Genomic DNA, 15993 nt, shown 5'->3' on the forward strand with positions numbered 1-15993 from the left:
AAGCACCTAGAACAACTTTTAGATATGGTGTCCAAAATTCCCAAATAACTATGCCTTAACAAAGAAGTGCCTAAATACCTGCCACTGATGGTTTCTTAACACTACTGAGTCTCCTGCATCTTTTCTTACAGCCAAAATCAGAAAGAGATTTTTTTTTTTTAAATCATGTCCAAGTGATGAATTGTTCTGCAAAAACCTCGTGATAGTGTCTGGCACAAACAGGATAGTATTTCTAGCTTACTTGGTCCCTAGCCTGCCCACTAGCCAGGTCTTTACACAAGCAAAGAAGCCCAATTTGAAATCTTCCCTATGTCTGCATCGCATTTTTAAGTCTTTTTCCTCCTCTCCGCTTAAAAACACAAAGGTAAGTAAACCAGCCTGATTTTTAAAGACTCATGCGTTGCTCACTTAAAAGAGTCAGAAAGAAAAAATGTGAGATGTTTCCTCCTTGAAAATGCTTCCAGTTTGTATCTACATTCTGATTAATAAATCAAATAAACACACAGAAGTAATACACTATTGCTAAGGACTAAGATGTGTTCTCACGTTGTCACTTATGTTACATCACACTCTCATAGTTTATAGCATCTAAATCACTCTCACATATATTAGGTCATCTGATGTGCACCTGTACTCTAGGAGATAGGACAGCTATTATTATGCCCATTTCATAGATTAGAAACAGCTCAGAGAAGAAAAATCAATTAGAGGTCACACGGCCAGTAAGTAGAAGGGCTGGCATTAGAACAGAGATTTTCTGATTTTAGATTTACACTCTTGGTAACCCAGAACTGAATTACTCTAGAAACACACTAGTAGCTCATACAAATAAAGACCTCTAAAAAATGGAGTGGATTCAAAGTGGAGATAAAACTTTCATTAAGCTTCAAAAAGGGGCCAGGTGTGGTGGCTCATGCTTGTAACCCTAGTACTTTGGGAGGCCAAGATGGGTGAATCATCTGAGATCAGGAATTCGAGACTAGCCTGGCAAACATGATGAAACCCCATCATTACTAAAAATACACAAATTAGCTGGGTGAATTAGCCAGGCGTGGTGACGCACGTCTGTAATCCCAGCTACTTCGGAGGCTGAGGAAGGAGAATCGCTTGAACCCGGAAGGTGGAGGTCGCAGTGAGACGAGATCTCATCACTCCATTCCAGCCTGCCTCCAGCCTGTGCGATGGGAACAAGCCTCCATCTCAAAAAAAAAAAAAAAAAAGAAGAAGAAGAAGAAGGATCTGAATAGAGTAGAGGGGGAAGGAAAAGGCCACAAAAGTACTTTGTGTTTATTGAGCTGGGTGTGGAGCAGTGGGGAATAAACCCACATTGGTAAAGTATTGCCTCATTGCACAATCCCGGGGGCATCAATCGCCTTGTCTGTTACGTGGAGTGTATGGTGGCCCTAGAGCACAAGTAAATCGTGACCCTATGGTCGTGCAGATGCCCTGACAGAGCTGGGTGAGATAATGGAGGGCCCTGAAAAACCACAGAGTTTTTGCCTTAACCATAGGTGATACAGAAGGAGAAAGAACATGGATTAGCCCACAAGTACCTAGGATTCTAGTCCCAAATATGTGTGTCCTCAATCTCCTAGAATTTCTTTTATTTATTTTCTATTAAATGGCTCATGCCTGTAATCCCAGCACTTTGGGAGGCCGAGGTGGGTGGATCACTTAAGGTCAGGAGTTTGAGACTAGCCTGGCCAACATGGTGAAACCCCGTCTCTACTAAAAATACAAAAATTAGCCAGCTGTGGTGGTAGGTGCCTATAATCCCAGATACTTGGGAGGCTAAAGCAGGAGAAACTCTTGAACCCTGGAGGCGGAGGTTGCAGTGAGCTGAGATCGCACCACTGCACTGTAACCTGGGCGACAAGAGTGGAATTCCATCTCAAGAAACAGAAAAAGAAAAATGTTGCACCAGATGATTTCTAATCTCCCTTTCATCTAGAAAGGCATTTGACTTGTTTGCCATGGGAGAAAGGAGGCCATCTTTGAAGACTTGTAAACATTGGTGATATGAGAAAAATGGTACTAAAGGAATATTGGTATGAAAGTTGCCAATACCAAAATGGAATCACTTATGTCAAAACACAAACAAAATGGAGTCAGGAGGGCAGGAAAGAAGGAGCTCTTAAGATAAGAGATTTCTGTACTTACTACATGGTTTTCCCGTAACAGGGCTTATTGCAAGAAAGTCCCCCAAGACTGTAGTATTCCAAATATTCTGTTTAAACAAGGACACTTGCCTAGTAAGCCTGTCTCTACCAACCAATAAGCTAATGCCAGCTCCTGTAACAAACCCCTGTTACCTTTGCTCTTTGTAACCTTTGGTTACAGTCTGCGTGGACTTCTTTTTGTCTTTAAAAGCTTCCCTTTTACCCCAACCCCCAGGTAGGTCTGTGATCCATCACAGTATGCCTATCACAGGTTTGCAACCCCCTTGCTATTCCCTATTAAACTCTCTGCTTTGGAGAGTTGGTCACTCATTTTTGGTTGACAGTGGTCTGGAGGGTGGATGGGTGTGAGAAGGACCTGAAATAGACAAAGACTTCTGGGAGGGTATCGCAGTAATCTGACAATGAGATGATAAGAGATAGCACTGGCTGGCAGAAATAGGAAGGAAATCAAAAATACAAGAGCCATTGCAATCTGAGCTGAGAAAAAGCCCCAGAGCATCGCTCCAAGTAGCAGGAAGAGTGATTGCCCTCTAGCAAGGGAATGGAAGTGGTAAAGAACTCGGGTATAAGGAAAAAGAATTCAGCTTTGGGGTTGTTGTGTTTGGCTGACAGTGAAGCATGGAGGGGGAAGAGTTTAGTACTCACTGGGAAAAAAAGAAGCAGAAATCATGTGAGAGATGGAACTGGAGATAAGTGAGAGTCATCAGCTCAAGGGAGATAATTAACGTTCCTGAGAAAACAAGCAGGAAAGCCTTTATAATACATTAGCAAATGTGTTTTTCAGTTTTATAGCTAAAGAAACAGAAGGCCAGGAGACCTTAATGAAATGATCTCACCTCTTGTTTTAGATGGAATGGAAGCTAGTCATATATTTGAATAATTAACATTTTGATTTTTAAAGTCTATCGTAGCAATGGACTGAATTCAGGGCCCTTGACCTTTTGAAATTTTTCTCGCCCAGAGTCACATGTATTCTCTCTTAGGACAGAATCTGCTACGGTGGTGATTTTGTGCTGTGTTATTTAGCTAAGCTGGAAGGACATTTCCCAGAGTTCCCTTCCCTGGGTAGCTCCCAGTGAGGGTTGAAAAGAAGAGAAATTTGCACGATTTGGAAGGCCAAAGTGACCCCACAGTGCTGTGCTTGAGGCGCTGGTGCCAGGCCCAGCCACCCCCGCAGCTCATGCACCCTGCTGCCCGTACTGGTTCCCCTTGTTGGGGTGGGGGGCAGCGAGTCTGGCCAGATCTCCTCCTGCAACTTCTCCAAGCACTGGAGTGGGCTCTGGGAGAAGGCAGCAGTTTTTCTGCTGGTCGCCTTCCGCACTGGAGTGAAGTGGTAAGAGACATACGTGCTGCAGTTTCTGCTCATGGATTCCAGTTTGTCTACCGGATTCAGTGGGTTGTCTCTGCTTCCCTCTGCTTTGAGTCCAGCTTTTCTCCTGTCTGCTCTGCTGCCGAGCAGAAGCTTCAGGCCACCGCCAGATGCCAAGGCCACAGCCTTCCACGGGCTTCTTCACCCACTTCCCTCAGTGCCTCGATTAGTAAATTTTTCCTTTTTCCCCAACTGTCCCCTTCCAGACCTTTGTGTTCTCAGCTTCTCCTACAACTGTGCGATGCTGAATCCCTGTAAGGAATTTCTTACTGTAACACTCACAGCCGTTCTAACTCCCTGATGTAATTGCTCAGGCTGTCTAGGGATTACCCAGGCCTTTCTCTACCCAACCTCCCTTTAGTTGACTGCACTCATGCATTTTTACTTATTCCCAAGGGACCATTAGCTATGAATAAATGATGACAAGATTTTTAAATGCATTTTAATATGCATGAGCTTTTAAAATGCATCTTATATAAATGGTCATCATGATAGACTAGAAACCAGTATTAAAGCAGTGGCTGAAATAAGGTATAGAAAAACTGTAGACTTCAGGTGTCTGACCCTGGGTACCTCCACAACTCCCAGAACTACCCAACTCCACCTGTTAAGTAAGAGAGAAAGAAATGTCTAACTTTGTTTAAGTTATTGTTAATTTGGTCCTTGTTATATCCACTGAGCTTGAATTCTACATTCAACATTTGAATACATTCAGTTATGCAAGTAAATGTGCAGCAAAAACTCTCTTCTTGTTATTACTCTTCTCTTTTTTCCTATAATTCAGTCTTATAAAAAGTACATGTTCACTTACTTCGCAGAGCTTCAGAAAAGGACTATGTCTCTATTTTGCAAAAATGCGGAATGGTCCCTGAGTATCCTGATGGAAGGACAATGATACATTATTTTTATTCATTTTTCCTTCTAGTGGACTTTCAAGGAGAAGACTGAACTAAGAATAATTAACATTTACTCTCAAGACCAGCACAGGATTGCCTATTCTTGTCTTAGACTTGAGATTAATGTTGAATTTCAGAAGACAAAACATGTTTTCATTTATTTCAGCAAGTCACTTAATTTCTTTGAGACTCAGTATCTTCATTTGTAAAATGCAGTGAATATCCTTTCTTCTCAGGCTTGTTTTGAAGGTAAAATGGGTACACCAAATTATGTAAAACCTGCCTAGCACAGTATTTGACATAGTAGGTGTCAATAAATATTAGTAGAATCTAAAGCTTAAACTATATTTTTAAAGAATTAGCATAGAATGTTATTGAAAGACAAACAGCCACCATTAATGTTTGCTTTTCTTTTTTTTTTTTTTTTTTTCTGTTTTGGAGACAGAGTCTCACTCTGTTGCCTAGGCTGGAATGCAATGTTCTCTGCAACCTCTGCCTCCTGGGTTCAAGAGATTTTCCTGCCTCAGCCTCCTGGGTAGCTGGGATTACAGTTGTGCACCATCACACCCAGCTAATTTTTGTATTTTTAGTAGAGACGGTGTTTCACCATGTTGGCCAGGCTGGTTTCGAATTCCTGACTTCAAGTAATCCACCAGCCTCAGCCTCCCAACATGCTGGAATTACAGACATAAGCCACCATGCCCAGTATCCAGTAATTTTTCATAAAATCAAATTTGGTTTTCTGAAAAGGAGAACTCTTGCTCTAATACAATAAGGTATCAAATGATATGTTAGACTGGAAGGTTTGCTGCATTTTTCAAAATTACCCCAAGACTGAAGAGAGATGGATAGCATGAGATTGAAAGGACTCTAACCATGAGTAGGTTGGTTCAAGAGGCCTAAGATCAATGTCTCTCACATTATGATATGTGCCATGATGTATACCCTTTCAACCTGAGAGGTTTTCTGAATTAGAATGAGGAGGGTATCCCTTTCTTTTTTGACTTTTTCTTACACTCTCAATTGATCCTTGACATTTGAAAAAATTGGACCAAGAAAGTTGATGTACAAAGGAAATATTTTTAGTTTTATGATGAATATACAAGAAAAAGAGATGCTAGCAGAAGAAACCAATGGAACTACCATTTGAAGTCTATCAAATGGGCAAAGCTTACTGTGCTTGTTAACATAGAGAAGTTTCATACCCAAATCTAAGTTGTTTCTTAGTATAAGACTGCACCCATATCTTGTCCTTCTGCTTTGAAGAGTTTCTTGAAATAAGAATGTAAATAAATAAAATAAAAATATAATAAAAATAAAATAAATAAAAATAAAAATAAGATGTTAGCTCACATTTCATTAGTTTAAAGTATCATAGTAGCCATATAAGTATCTCATAGGTATACACTCAAGATAATAAATCCCAAAATAATGGTAGAAATCTGTTCCCAGGAAACTGTTCATTCACGGTAATTGTCATTGTTAAGTCTTAAAAAGCAGGTTTAAGGTTCAGGAAGAAGTCTGAATCATCAGAGGCTGGTGGTATTGTAATGTTTACTCTATCTGCCCAAGCCGTCTTACAGGAGGAAATATGTCCACTCGCAGTGCAGAGAAAGAGCCAACTTTCAGTCTTTCACACCTTGGACCATGACCCAACCTTGCCACAGCTGATTAAGCCTGAACTTCCATCTCTGACTTGGCACAGCAAAGAGCAGTGTCAATCAGATTTCACCCAAGAATTTGAACAAATCTGAATCTAGAAACAAAGTGCACTTAGAAGTGGGAGTAGAAGCTGAAAACTGAGGAGGCAGAGTTAGAGCAGGAGAGGCCATATCAGCCATCTGCAAGTCTAGTTATTAATTGAGATTAAGCAGACCAAAACTGCTGGCTGCTGACCAGAAGGAGGCAGATACAGAGACTGTAGCTCAGTCCATTCACCTACAATCTCACTGAAGATAGGGACAGTGTCTATCTTGTTCGTTACCCTTTCCCCATCATTTAGCATAGTTCTTGGTTGTGAAAAAGTACTCAATACATATCACTTGAATGAATAGTTAATGAGTTAGCAGTGGATGACTAGAGCAAGCCCCTACCTGACCTTCTTCCCAGAAACCCTGTCCAGTACCTGGAACCAGAGCCCTACCTCTCTCCGGGAAATTCCTTCTTCTTCAGCACAACCTGTGTCTTCTTACTGCCCCAAACCTCCAGTGCTTTCCATTATTTGAGCCAATTTGATTGCCTCCTTGATCCTTGTCAACAAGTTTCAAAACCAACTTTGTGATAGAGAGGGAAGGACTGAGAAAGGAAGGAGAGTACTAAAAAAGAAAGGGAGAGAGAAAGGAATGGGGTAGGAGGTGAAGTAATTGAGGCTACCCTTCACAACCTCCCCACAGAGACATTCAGGCTTTAGATATGAGGCTAATAGACGAGAGAACTGCCACAAACAATCTATTCTAATAAATCCATCACTAAAAGAGTTTGCCGAAGAGAGGTATTCATACTTTGTCATTAGAGCAGGCTGGTTCTATAAAATCAAGCAACCTCATAGCTATGTCCCTGTCAATTGTTTGTTTTATGTTGAATGATAGTAACTAGACTTCATGCTTCTGTTTAATGGAAAAGAGTAAAGCGCCCCGGGAGGCTACTCTAGTGAATAAGATGTACTCAAAAGAATAATTCATCCTCCTTCTCTTCTCAACTCATAATATCCTCCTTCTTTACTATCACAAGAATGTATCCAGGATTGTGTCTTTAAGAAAATCTAAATATTTGAATTTTTTTCTTCTACAAAGGAAGAAACTCAGAGATGATATGGAGGAAAATGTTACCTCAGCAAATTTTCCTTTCACAAAGCAATGTAATTCTCTTGGGCAGTAAATATCGTTCCAGGTCTGGTTCATCCTAAATCAATGGGAGTTAAAGTATCCTCATGTGACAGATAGTGGGGAACGTATCTTTCAATTGAATACTAGCCCTGTACTTTTCAGAAGCAGATATAAGCGATAAAAGCCTTCTGCATTACAAGGAGCGTCAAATGACCAATGTTATCCTTGTCTTGCTTCTAGCACTTATATGTATGAGGCACTATAGCAGTACCATGCTCTGACTGGTCAAAAGCAATACATTAATATTAATAGGGGGAAAGAGGGAAGGAATAAAGAATAAAGTACTTACTTGGTCCTAGACCAATTGAAAAAGCAGCAACATAAACAAGCAAGCTGGCTAAGGACAGCCATTTCAAAAAAGCTGGGACGTCCGCAGGGTCTGTGACTATCTGGTACTCAGTGTGGCTTAATCCAGCATTTAGCAAGGATACTGAGGTGGTCTCCACTCTCTTATCCACATCATTTCTCAGGGGCATGAGTGAGCTTCTGCTGTGGAAAGCCATCCCTTTGAAGTGGTCTCTGAGAATAGTATTGCTGGCTGACAGGTTTCCTGGTCCATAAATTGCAGACTCATCCAAGGACTCGTTGATAGAACTGTGACTTCTGCAGATGTGGGTGAAGTTCATGTGGATGTTGAGATTTACGATGCCCATGGTCACCAACGAAGCTGCCATCACAGAGGAGCCGATGCAGAGAAATGTCTTGCTGCCGACGTGGTCTACAAGAAGAGTGGCGGGGATGGTGCTAATGACCTTGACAACTCCAACCCCAGTGGAGGCGAGACTAGCTGCCTCATTGCTTTGAAAGCCAACTGACTTCAAAACAGTCGATGCATAGAACAGTATGTTTGGCTGGCCAGTGATTTGTACAAAAAATACCAGTGTTAGTCCTATCATGATTCGGGTCCGCATGTTGTCTTTTGAACGAAACAGATCCCAAAAACTATACTGGTATTCATCTTTCAGGGAGGATTTGATCACCGTGAGTTCCTCGGTTGTATCCGAGAGTGCTCTTAACCTTCCAAGAACTTTGCTAGCAGCTTCCTCCTGTCCTTTCATCACCAGAAACCGAGGGCTTGGAGGAAGAAAATACATTGCAATTGCTTGCAAAACTCCCAAGGGAATAACAAGACCAAACATGTACTTCCAGCCGTGGAAAACATTGGCAAATGCATAATTTGAAATATAGGCAAAAAGAATGCCGATGACAATCATCAGCTCATTCAATGACACAAGAAGGCCTCTTCTGTGTTGAGGAGCAATCTCTGCAATGTAAACACAAGTGGCAATGGAAGACAGAGAGATGGAGACCCCTATGGCAATACGTCCCGCTATAAGAACCGTGTAGGATAAACTGAGAATCAAGACTAAGCTTCCGAGTCCAAGCAGGCAGGAAGACAAGATGATTGCTGTCCTTCTTCCATACCTGTCTATCAGGACTCCTCCGGTGAGTGAGGCCAGGAGGGCTCCAATGAGGAGGGAGCTCACAACCATTTCCTGCTCATGGCAGCTCAGGGCTAATAAAGTTTTGATCTGAAGAAGAGCCCCAGAGATGAGCCCAAGTTCATAACCCACCAGGAGGCCACTGACAGCAGCAGTGACAGACGACAGGAAGGTAAACATGCCACAACCTACAAGCAGAGAGAAGAGACAAGGAGGTCAGTTCTCAATTGAGATTTTAAACATTTCGTATTGCAGTGGAGATTTAACCTTGTAAAAGTCTTTCATAGCACTGAGTTTAAACACACATACAACTATGATAAAATAGTACACTAACCACAAAATGATTTGACATAGCAGGAGAAATCATTTTTCTTTCTTTTTTTGGGAGGAGAGGCATGGAGACACGTAGGAAGTTCAGTTTCCTTCTACTTGTGATGTTGATGTTTTTGGTTTAAATCAGTGATGTTGAGATAAGCGGTGACACATGGTAAGGATTGAGCAAACAAGAGTGTTCAGACCTCGGCAGTGGATCAGCAATTCAAAGAGCCTGGCTCTTGTGGTCCCATCCCAGTTCTCTGAAGGCAAACCTTTGAGGGCAGGAGAGAGAGGATAGGAGCCTCTAGATGTGCTACAAGCTCCCTGCTGGATAGCCTGGGTCAAAATGAAACACAGCCTCCGGGAAACTTGCCCTATTATCTCCTGGGCCACAATCATGCTGCAAACGGCCTCTCCTGCACACATGAGAGTGCTGGGGCAGAGGGTGGAGGTAGGAATGGGCAGTGCATGAATGTCTTAACAAGTCAAGGTTTTGCTAAACAGAAGGAAGAAAGAAATGCATGTAGCGTAAAGAACCAGCAATATCCCTTACTTGTTCTGAGTAAGGAGAAAGGAGGATGGAACACAGGCAGAACAAGGAGACTTTACCTTTGTATTGTTCTTTTGTTAATGTTCAAATCCAAGGAAAAATGTCAAAAACTTAACAATTCTTAATTTTTGGTGGTAGAATACAGATGTTTGCTATATGTTGGCAACTTGTCAAAACAAAACAAAAGGTAGCAGAGGGAAGGGTCTTTCAGTCCCAGGAGAAAGTAATTTCCAAGGCCCTAAGGCAGGAAAGTTCTTATTTCGTTTTAGGAGCTGTCAGATGGCCAGCATGTACCGTGTGGGGCACACCAGGAGCCTGGAGAGGTAGGAGGGAAAGGGCTTACAGCGAATTTAGATAAGTACAGAGGGGGCACTTCAAGTAGAGCCTGTCGGTCACTGTAATGACTTTTCATTGTGTTCCAAGTGTAATAGGGCCAACACCCATTGAGAGGTGTGGAAGGCATTGACGCTATAGGTTTTCTCTTTATAAAGGTCACCTTTGCTGCTATGTAGAGATTAGTGCTTCAAAAGGCAAGACTGGCAAGACTGGTAGCAGGGAGGAGGTTGTTGCCTTGATTTGGTCAAGAGATAATAGTGGCTTATACTGGGGTGTTAAGAGTGGACCTGGAGATAAATAGGCAGATTCAAGACTTATTGTGGAGCCAAAAACCACTACACTTATTCAAGGCTGGATACAGTGGCTCATGCCTATAATCCCAGCACTTTGGGAGGCCAAGGCGGGTGGATCACCTGAGGTCAGGAGTTTGAGACCAGCCTGGGCAACATGGCAAAACCCCGTCTCTACTAAAAGTACAAAAATTCGCTGGGCATGATGGTGCACATCTGTAGTCCCAGCTATTCAGGAGGCTGAGGCAGGAGAATTGCTTGAACCCAGGAGGCAGAGGTTGCAGTGAGCCACGATTGTGCCGCTGCACTCCAGCCTGGCAACAGAGCAAGACCCCATCCATCTCACACACACACACAAAAAAAAACAAAAAACAAACAAACAAACATTACACTTTTTAAAGAATTGGAGATGGAGGGTAAGTGGGTCAGAACCCAGGATGGCTCTGTGGCTTGAGTGGTTGGGTGGGTGATTTTATAAAATTCAATATACTCGATACAGTACTATATGGGGCCAACACCCACTGAGAAGTGTGGAGAGCATTGTACTATATACTATGTAGTGCAAGGTACCGACATAGGGAAGATTAGGAATAGAACTGGTTGTGGGTAGTGGGTGATTAAGAGGAGGGGTAAAAATCAAAAGTTCATTTTGGACTTAGTAAAATGGTTTATTTGTTTTACCTGTAAGACATTAAGTTAAAAATATTAAGCAGGGGACTGGGTATACAGATTTGGAGCTTAAAGATAGGTCAAACCTGGACATACACATTTGGAAGCCAGCAGCATGCATTTGGTATTTAAAGCCACAGGAATGGGTGAGATCACTTAGGAAGATAAAACAGGAGAAAGAGAAGCAGGATCATGACTGGGACCTAGGCAACGCCCACATTTAGAAGAGTAGTGCCTGCAAAGGAGATGGAGAAGAATCGGAACTGAGATGTAAGTCAAATGCGTTGGAAATGTACTCGGGCACACATTTTCATAGGCTGAGCTAAGGCTATTTACCCCTGCCTTTTGAGGGTTGGGGGAGGGCATAGTTAAAAATGCCGCTCAGCTCTTGTGGAATAAGCAGGTCACAGAAAGGTGATCTAAATCTCTTTCTATCACAAATGCTCGAGGTATTTTCCATCTCCAGGATCCTGGTAGGATATGGGAATTGGGACCCCCAAAAATAAGGAGAAGAAAGCACTGAATATTTAGATGGAGGAGCAAATAAGGTACAATAACTCACAAAAAATAAAGCAAATGTATGAGCATTTTGAACAAAACCCAATAAATTAAAATTAAATCAGCAATTTATCTAGCTAATCAGAAAACAAATATTTAGCACGGTTACATGGCAGGCACTTACCTAGGTACTGGGGGAATATATATATATATATATATACGTAGCAGTGAAACAGAACAAATGTGGTCTTTGCACCCAAAATACTTAATATTCTGGTGATATCTCTATTACCTATTATTTATTGATTTTATGTGCTGTTTTACTTTTTTTGCATGCAAAATGACTTTAAAGTACTCTCTTCTAGGTTCATTCATGTCCATGGTTTCCATATTCTTTTTTCCATATGATCTTAAAGTCCTCAACAATGAATTCCTCTATGACAGGAATTAGGTCAAGTCTTCACATTTGGATAAGAATATTGCATTATTATTCTTATCTCTACTTGTCATTGTTCATTTTATCTATGTGTGCTGTGTTGATTAGTGTATGTGTTTTGGCAGTTGATGATTGGTCTCTGATATTCTGACTGGAGAAACAAGTGAAGTTGGAGACTGGACCACCTTGGAGGCCTGACTGAGTGAGGCACCTGGGAAGGGCATGCAGTGGGACAGGGGCACCTGGGGCTGTGGGGTTAAGGACACAGGGAAAGCAATGGCAGAACTGCTTTGACAGCAGAAGATTGTCCTTGCTACCCTGTGCTTCTCCTTCCCCTTTCTTGTTTTCCTCTTTCATTAGATGGAAAATACTATGTCCCTAGAAAGAGAAAAATGCCTTGAGTTGCAAGAGTTCCTTCCTTTGGTGCTCCATTATCGTACCGTAGAGAGCCCGAGGTGGTTTGTTAAGTGCTGACTTCTTCTGTCTGGAGGAAAGAGCTTCTGACAGAAGAGGGACCCAATATATTCTACTGCCTTCTGGACTTAGATATTTGCCTGGTTCTTCGGGCCAGGACTCACAGCACACTGACAAATGGGGATATATGCAAAGGGTCTAGAAGCCATCCCAGTTTCTCAACGTTCTCCTTGAAACCCATGGAGTATAATTCTTCAGAGACATTAAATAATTATTTTTATGTGAATTGTAAAAGCCTTTTACAATTTTCTATATTATAGCATATATCCCTTTCTTGCTATCCATCTTTCTATTCTATCTCCTTATCTCTGGGCAATTTGGCTTTAAGAGGTTAAAACCTTGCACAAGATCATTCTAGGACCCTAGTCTCACATGGAGGGCTTACCAACATGGAGTTACATGTTACAGAATTAAGCTACGGTCTCAGTTGTCTGAATTTTAACATCTTCCCTATTATATGCTTTAAGGGATACTGCCCCAAACCAGCTTTCCCACTTCCCTTACTACTGATGCTGAGGACTGCTGAAAATTTCACTTTGATCCTCAGCCTGCCCATTCAGGGTTTTGAATTCGAATTCGCTGCATAAAGCTAACCCTTAGCGCTTCTGAGATTGTGGCTCTGGTACCTCAAGGCTTCCATCATAGGACGTTTTCCTGGTGCTACTTAACCATGGCATAGCAACGAAGAGAGGCATAAGCAGTGGGTTTTTTCTGTGTTCTGGTTAGCGAAGACAACAAGAGCAAGATGTTATCCTATGGATGCTGGAAAGTAGAGATACCTATTTCTAAGAAATCTGGCAGAGAACAGGAAGCAAGAGATCAGAATGTGGTCTGAAGCCCTCGCAGGAAGGTGGAGTTTGTGTTTGTGTGCACACAGATGTGAGAGTTTGGGCAGCCACGTGGCCTCAGGAGAAGTTGCCAGTGCGGAAGGACAGAGTAAGATGAGGATTCGCAATGAGTGCTTTTCCAAGAAATACCCTGCCCCGAAGTCAGTCTGCCCTTAATAATGATGAAGTAGAGCATTCCTAGCCATTTTGTTCATGGCTTTGCTTCACGGAGGCCCTTCCTTTATATCCCAGTTCTCCCAAAAAGGGCCATAGGGAATTCTTGGCTTTTTGTGGACATCACAGAAGTGGAAACTACCTGGAGACTTGTAAGTGGTACCCACGGGTAGTTTGGTTAGGCCTATCCTATCTTCTTCCTGCTGTTGGGGCTCGGAACAAGATACCCCAAAGTATAGCACACTGGTGTGCTGAGTACTTTGAACTGGACATAGGAAAGGTCTCTGGCTGCCTGCCAAAAAAAAAAAAAAAAACGAACAAACCTGTGTGTGCATACATGCTTTTCAGCTGGCTGTAGGAATTCAGCCAGAAACAAGGTCTTTCTGACCCTCTCCCATTTTCCCCTGAAGCGAGTTATGAAAACAGAATTCCTTTCCCCAAGGTGGGTCATAGAAACCAAAACCACTCTGACCCAAAGCAAATCATAAAACATAGAAAGGCCGCTCTCTCCCTTTTCCCTTGGAAACCCTATTTCATGGGAGTCCTGCCCTCTACAGTGAATTCCTCTATAGAAGGAATGCCACACAGTGAGGCCCAGAAGAATCTGAACAGACAGGCCTTGCTGGGTTTCTCTTTCAGTTTATTACTATTCACTCATACCCTTTTGTTCAATTACATTTCTACACACCCATCCTTTCTTCATCAAACCTAAGCATAAAAAACACATTTTTCCCTGAGTCTTCAGATCTTCATTTTGAAAGCCTCCCGTGTCACATGCAACTTTTCTCTTGTCACTCTGTCTTCTGTGATAGGAGTGTTAGCTGTGACCCTTGAGATGGGTGAGGAAAGGTATCACACCTTTCCGTCCCCACACTGCTTTGCTGGAAGTGCAGCAGCAGGAGTAGGAGGAAGATTTCCAGTTTGCCTTTTGATGCAATGACAATTTTTTATTAAGGTGGTAAAGTAAAACTGTTCCTATCAAAGCTGTGACACAATCAAGCAGCTTTATGCAAATGGGAGCTGAGACCCGCAGCCTAAGAGCACCAAGGGCACCGTGAGACTGCAGTGCCAGCCACCACAATAGCTGCATTGTCTGCTGGTCACGGTGAGTCAGATGAAACCACAACTGTAACTGGCACTCAGCACGAAACACTCCATTTTCCACAATATTTGAGTTTCCGCATGCTCTCTTCTCTTTCTTCCCCATATGCCTTTTATTGCATATGGACATAATGGACACGCAATAAACACATGCCAGCTGACTAAATCCCACAGCCAGCTGAAACGCATGCACACACAGGTGTGTCTTTTTTTTTTTTTTTTTTTTTTGGCAGGCAGCCAGGTAATTATATAGCTTGACCAACTGTGAATGCTTCACAAATTTAAAAGATCCCCCCACCCTCGCTTCATGTTTTGTTCAAGAACTTGCGGTTTCCCAAAAATGGCCTTGTGGCTATGGCCTGCCCTTCCTCTGCTCTTTCGCCCTGAAAGCCCTTGATCCCAACTCATCTTTCAACAGTGGTCTCTGCTACCACCTCATCTCTGAAGCCCACTCCTCAGCCCATGAGCGCCCACTGCACACATGGTGTATGTTCAGAGTCCGTCTCCTTTAAAGGAACTCTTTGATTGACTTGTTGGTCTTCACTATTGGACTGGAAGTTGCTTGAAGGCAAGAACCTTGCCTTGCTGAGACCTGTCTTCTCACCTCTAGCCTTCTGGCACCTGGTAAATAATCAATGTTTGTCAAGTGAATAAATGAATGAATGAAAGCAACACCCTACAATGCTGATCCTTGCACCTCTACTCCCCACAGTTGTATCAACAGACTGTGGTTAATATGTAGTGTTATATAATGCTTAGTATTTCGAACTTTATCTTCACATAAACATTTAGCAATTGAATAGCAATCCATTAGCGTTTCTATGAAGGTTTTAGCAGCATTGTTAGCTAGCTCATATAGCACCATTTCGGGGATCATAAAATGTTTTATTGTCACACTATATATTTTATTAAATTCAGTCCTGTGCATGGAATTGTGCTCTAGTTGTTAAGACAGCGTGTTTGGCAGCCCCATTTCAGTGGATCAGGTCTTCAGGTTCCATAACATTCTCCAGGCTCCAACTCTGCAGCCCATCTGCACCACTAGCTGTTTCCAGAATCTTCTGTGCTTCTTTCCCAGGTTTGTGCTGAGACTCAGGCTATTCCCCTAGCTGCAGAGTCCCTCGCCTTTCTTCACAGCCCAGAGAAACCCAATTCTTTTTCTTTTCTTTCTTTCTTTCTTTCTTTCTTTCTTTCTTTCTTTCTTTCTTTCTTTCTTTCTTTCTTTTTTTTTTTATAGAATCTTGCTCTGTCGCCCAGGCTGGAGTGAAGTGGAGCGATCTCAGCTCACTGCAGCCTACTCCTCCCAGGTTCAAGCAGTTCTCCTGCCTCAGCCTCCTGAGTAGCTGGGACTACAGGTGTGCACCCCCATGCCCAGCTAACTTTTGTATTTTTAGTAGAGACAGGGTTTCACCACGTTGGCCAGGATGATCTCCTGACCTCATAATCCAACTGCCTCGGCATCCCAAAGTGCTGGGAATACAGGGATGAGCCACCGCACTGGGCCGGATTGGCTTTACTCTCCGTTCTCTCTCTTGCCTTTACATCCAAAGT

General features: G+C 42.5%; 1 protein-coding gene across 2 annotated transcripts in view; it reads right to left on the reverse strand.

Moving 5' to 3' along the window:
• Positions 1–15993, reverse strand: part of SLC2A12 (solute carrier family 2 member 12) — a 66508-nt gene that overhangs the window by 30690 nt on the left and 19825 nt on the right. For both annotated transcript variants that reach the window (XM_035296747.3, XM_035296746.3), the window contains exon 2: positions 7620–8960. In XM_035296747.3, coding sequence (XP_035152638.1) covers positions 7620–8960 — 1341 coding nt within the window. The remainder of the gene's footprint in view (positions 1–7619; positions 8961–15993) is intronic.

This window comes from Callithrix jacchus, chromosome 4 (genome assembly GCF_049354715.1).
Source record: "Callithrix jacchus isolate 240 chromosome 4, calJac240_pri, whole genome shotgun sequence".
In the NCBI taxonomy this organism is placed as follows: Eukaryota; Metazoa; Chordata; class Mammalia; order Primates; family Cebidae; genus Callithrix; species Callithrix jacchus.